Source organism: Rattus norvegicus, chromosome 8, assembly GCF_021556685.1.
Source record: "Rattus norvegicus strain SHRSP/BbbUtx chromosome 8, alternate assembly SHRSP_T2T, whole genome shotgun sequence".
Classification (NCBI taxonomy): Eukaryota; Metazoa; Chordata; class Mammalia; order Rodentia; family Muridae; genus Rattus; species Rattus norvegicus.
Window position 1 is genome coordinate 46,645,402 of NC_141541.1, and position 2,430 is coordinate 46,647,831.

At 33.6% G+C, this 2,430-nt stretch overlaps 1 protein-coding gene across 1 annotated transcript; it reads left to right on the forward strand.

The window, feature by feature from the left end:
• The first annotated feature begins 789 nt into the window (after positions 1-789).
• Or8b54b (olfactory receptor family 8 subfamily B member 54) lies at positions 790-1,731 on the forward strand. The gene has a single exon (NM_001000804.1). It carries the CDS (start codon positions 790-792, stop codon positions 1,729-1,731), a length of 942 nt encoding a protein of 313 aa, NP_001000804.1.
• Positions 1,732-2,430: the final 699 nt, after the last annotated feature.

Here is a 2,430-nt window from a genome sequence, read left to right on the forward strand (position 1 = left end):
CTCTTTAGCTAACCTTTCATATTCAATATACACAGTACCTCAAAACACTATGCAAAATGAATCAGAATTATGTATATGTTGAATAGAGATAGAATAGCCAGAATTTCATTTGATGGTCTACTGAAATCTCTTCTCTTGTGAGGTAATATCAAGACACAGAGAAATAGAGGGTCATTGGCAAGTAATCATAGCTCCATTTAACAAGAAGGTAATGGCTATTGTTCTTTGAAGCCAGCACTCTACAACAAAGAGATAAGGCAACTTTGTCCTGCCTATACCACTTCATTCTTCTCCTCCGAATTTTCTAGCTGTTAGATTAGAATATGGCATCACTAGAAAACGGGATCAATTTTGATGGTGAAATTAGTGATAATCTGTTGGTTTTAACTTTTCAGACTCTAATATGGGGTATAAGATATTATATATTAACATGTAGCATGAAAATTTTCTTCTTTGATTCCTATCCTCTCTGTCGGTCTCTAAACCTGTCTGTCTATTTATATATCTTTTTCTTTAGACACAGTATCTCTTGTAGTCTACATTGGACTCAAACTTGCTGTATAGACTAGATAATCTGAAAAGTCTGAGCTTCCTGTGTTTACCTCTCAAATGCTTAGAATAACAGGTATGTGTCACCATACTTGGCAAGTTATTCTTTAAGTTCATGCTGAGCACTTGCAGCCACTGTCAGCATATACCTCATTGTTTAGGGAGAAGGTATTGCTGTCAAATCTATTCTGTTCTCCAATTTTGCTGTATTTTTCTGTCCACAGATTCTCTTAGAAAAGAATGGTTCTAGCAAATGGTTCTACTGTGACTGAATTCATTCTTTTGGGATTAACAGACCAGCCTGGGCTCCAAATGCCTCTTTTCTTACTGTTTTTATTAATGTATATGATAACAGTGTTTGGTAATTTGACTTTGATAATTTTAATTGTGTTAAATGCTCACCTACATACTCCTATGTACTTTTTTCTCTGTAATTTATCTTTTGTAGATCTCTGTTATTCTTCTGTCATCACACCAAAAATGCTGATGAATTTTATACTAAAGAAGAATCTTATCTCTTATATGGGATGTATGTCCCAACTCTACTTCTTTTGTTTTTTTATAATTTCTGAATTCTATGTACTGGTGTCAATGGCCTATGATCGCTATGTTGCTATCTGTAATCCACTTTTGTATAACACTATCATGTCCCCAAGGGTGTGTTCTTATCTCATGCTTGCTTCATATTTGATGGGATTTGCTGATGCTATGATCCACACTGGTTGCATGCTCAGACTTAGTTTTTGTGATGAAAACATCATTAACCACTATTTCTGTGATTTTCTTCCTTTGCTGCAGCTCTCATGTACCAGTACCTATGTCAATGAGACAGAAATTTTCATTGTAGGGGGGAAAGACATCATTCTGCCCAGTGTCATAATCTTTATCTCTTATGGCTATATCCTCTCCAACATTTTCCAAATAAGATCCACTCTGGGAAGGTCCAAGGCCTTCAGCACCTGCAGTTCCCACATTACTGCTGTCTCTCTGTTCTTTGGATCCTGTGGGTTTATGTACCTGAAACCTCCATCTGCAATATCCATTGATCAAGGAAAAATCTCTTCTATTTTTTATACCATTGTGGTTCCTATGTTGAACCCCTTAATTTACAGCCTGAGAAACAAAGATGTTAAAGTTGCCCTGAGAAAGATCTTGAATATGAGTAAGGTTTTTAAACTATAATTACAAAGTAGATCTTTTCTATGTTTAATACATATTTTAGCACACACATATAAATAAATGTTCATATCATATTGAAAAATATTTTCACTATTGTTCCTTTTAGCCTTTTGCCTCTTTAAAATAGTGATAAGTGATAACTCCAGGACATCCTGTCTTCATGTTTTCTTCTCTGGTTGAAGAATATATTGCTTTTAAATACCAGTGTGTAATTTACACAAACTGTTCCTTCCTCACTGGTAAATATAGCATACCTTGAAACAGTAAATTCTGTGTATTAAATATTCTTTTCAGTTGTATTTTACTCATCATGTGAAGAGAAAAATGTCTGTTAAAATGTGAAAATCTCTCTCTCTCTCTCTCTCTCTCTCTCTCTCTCTCTCTCTCTCTCTCTCTCTCTTCCTAAGGTAAAAAAACAAGAACAAAATCATTCATCAGAATGCTAGCCTCCCACATTATTTATTATATTTTAAGAGCTTTAAGAGCTTTTTCTGCAATCACAACAAAAGAAAGAATGAAGGGATAATTTTACTTAGTTACAAGTTTTTATTTTGTAATTTGAATTTCAAAAAAATGACTAATATTTTCACCATATTTTCTGACTGTACTTTCTTTCTTTCTTTTTTATAAATCTACATAAGAATTATATTACTTTTTCTTGATGCAAGTTGTTTTATTGGAGTTCCTTTTCCTTGAAAAAAT

Excerpts from the sequence above, each read along its gene's own strand:
- Or8b54b (NM_001000804.1), top strand. The coding sequence starts at position 790 with ATGGTTCTAGCAAATGGTTCTACTGTGACTGAATTCATTCTTTTGGGA.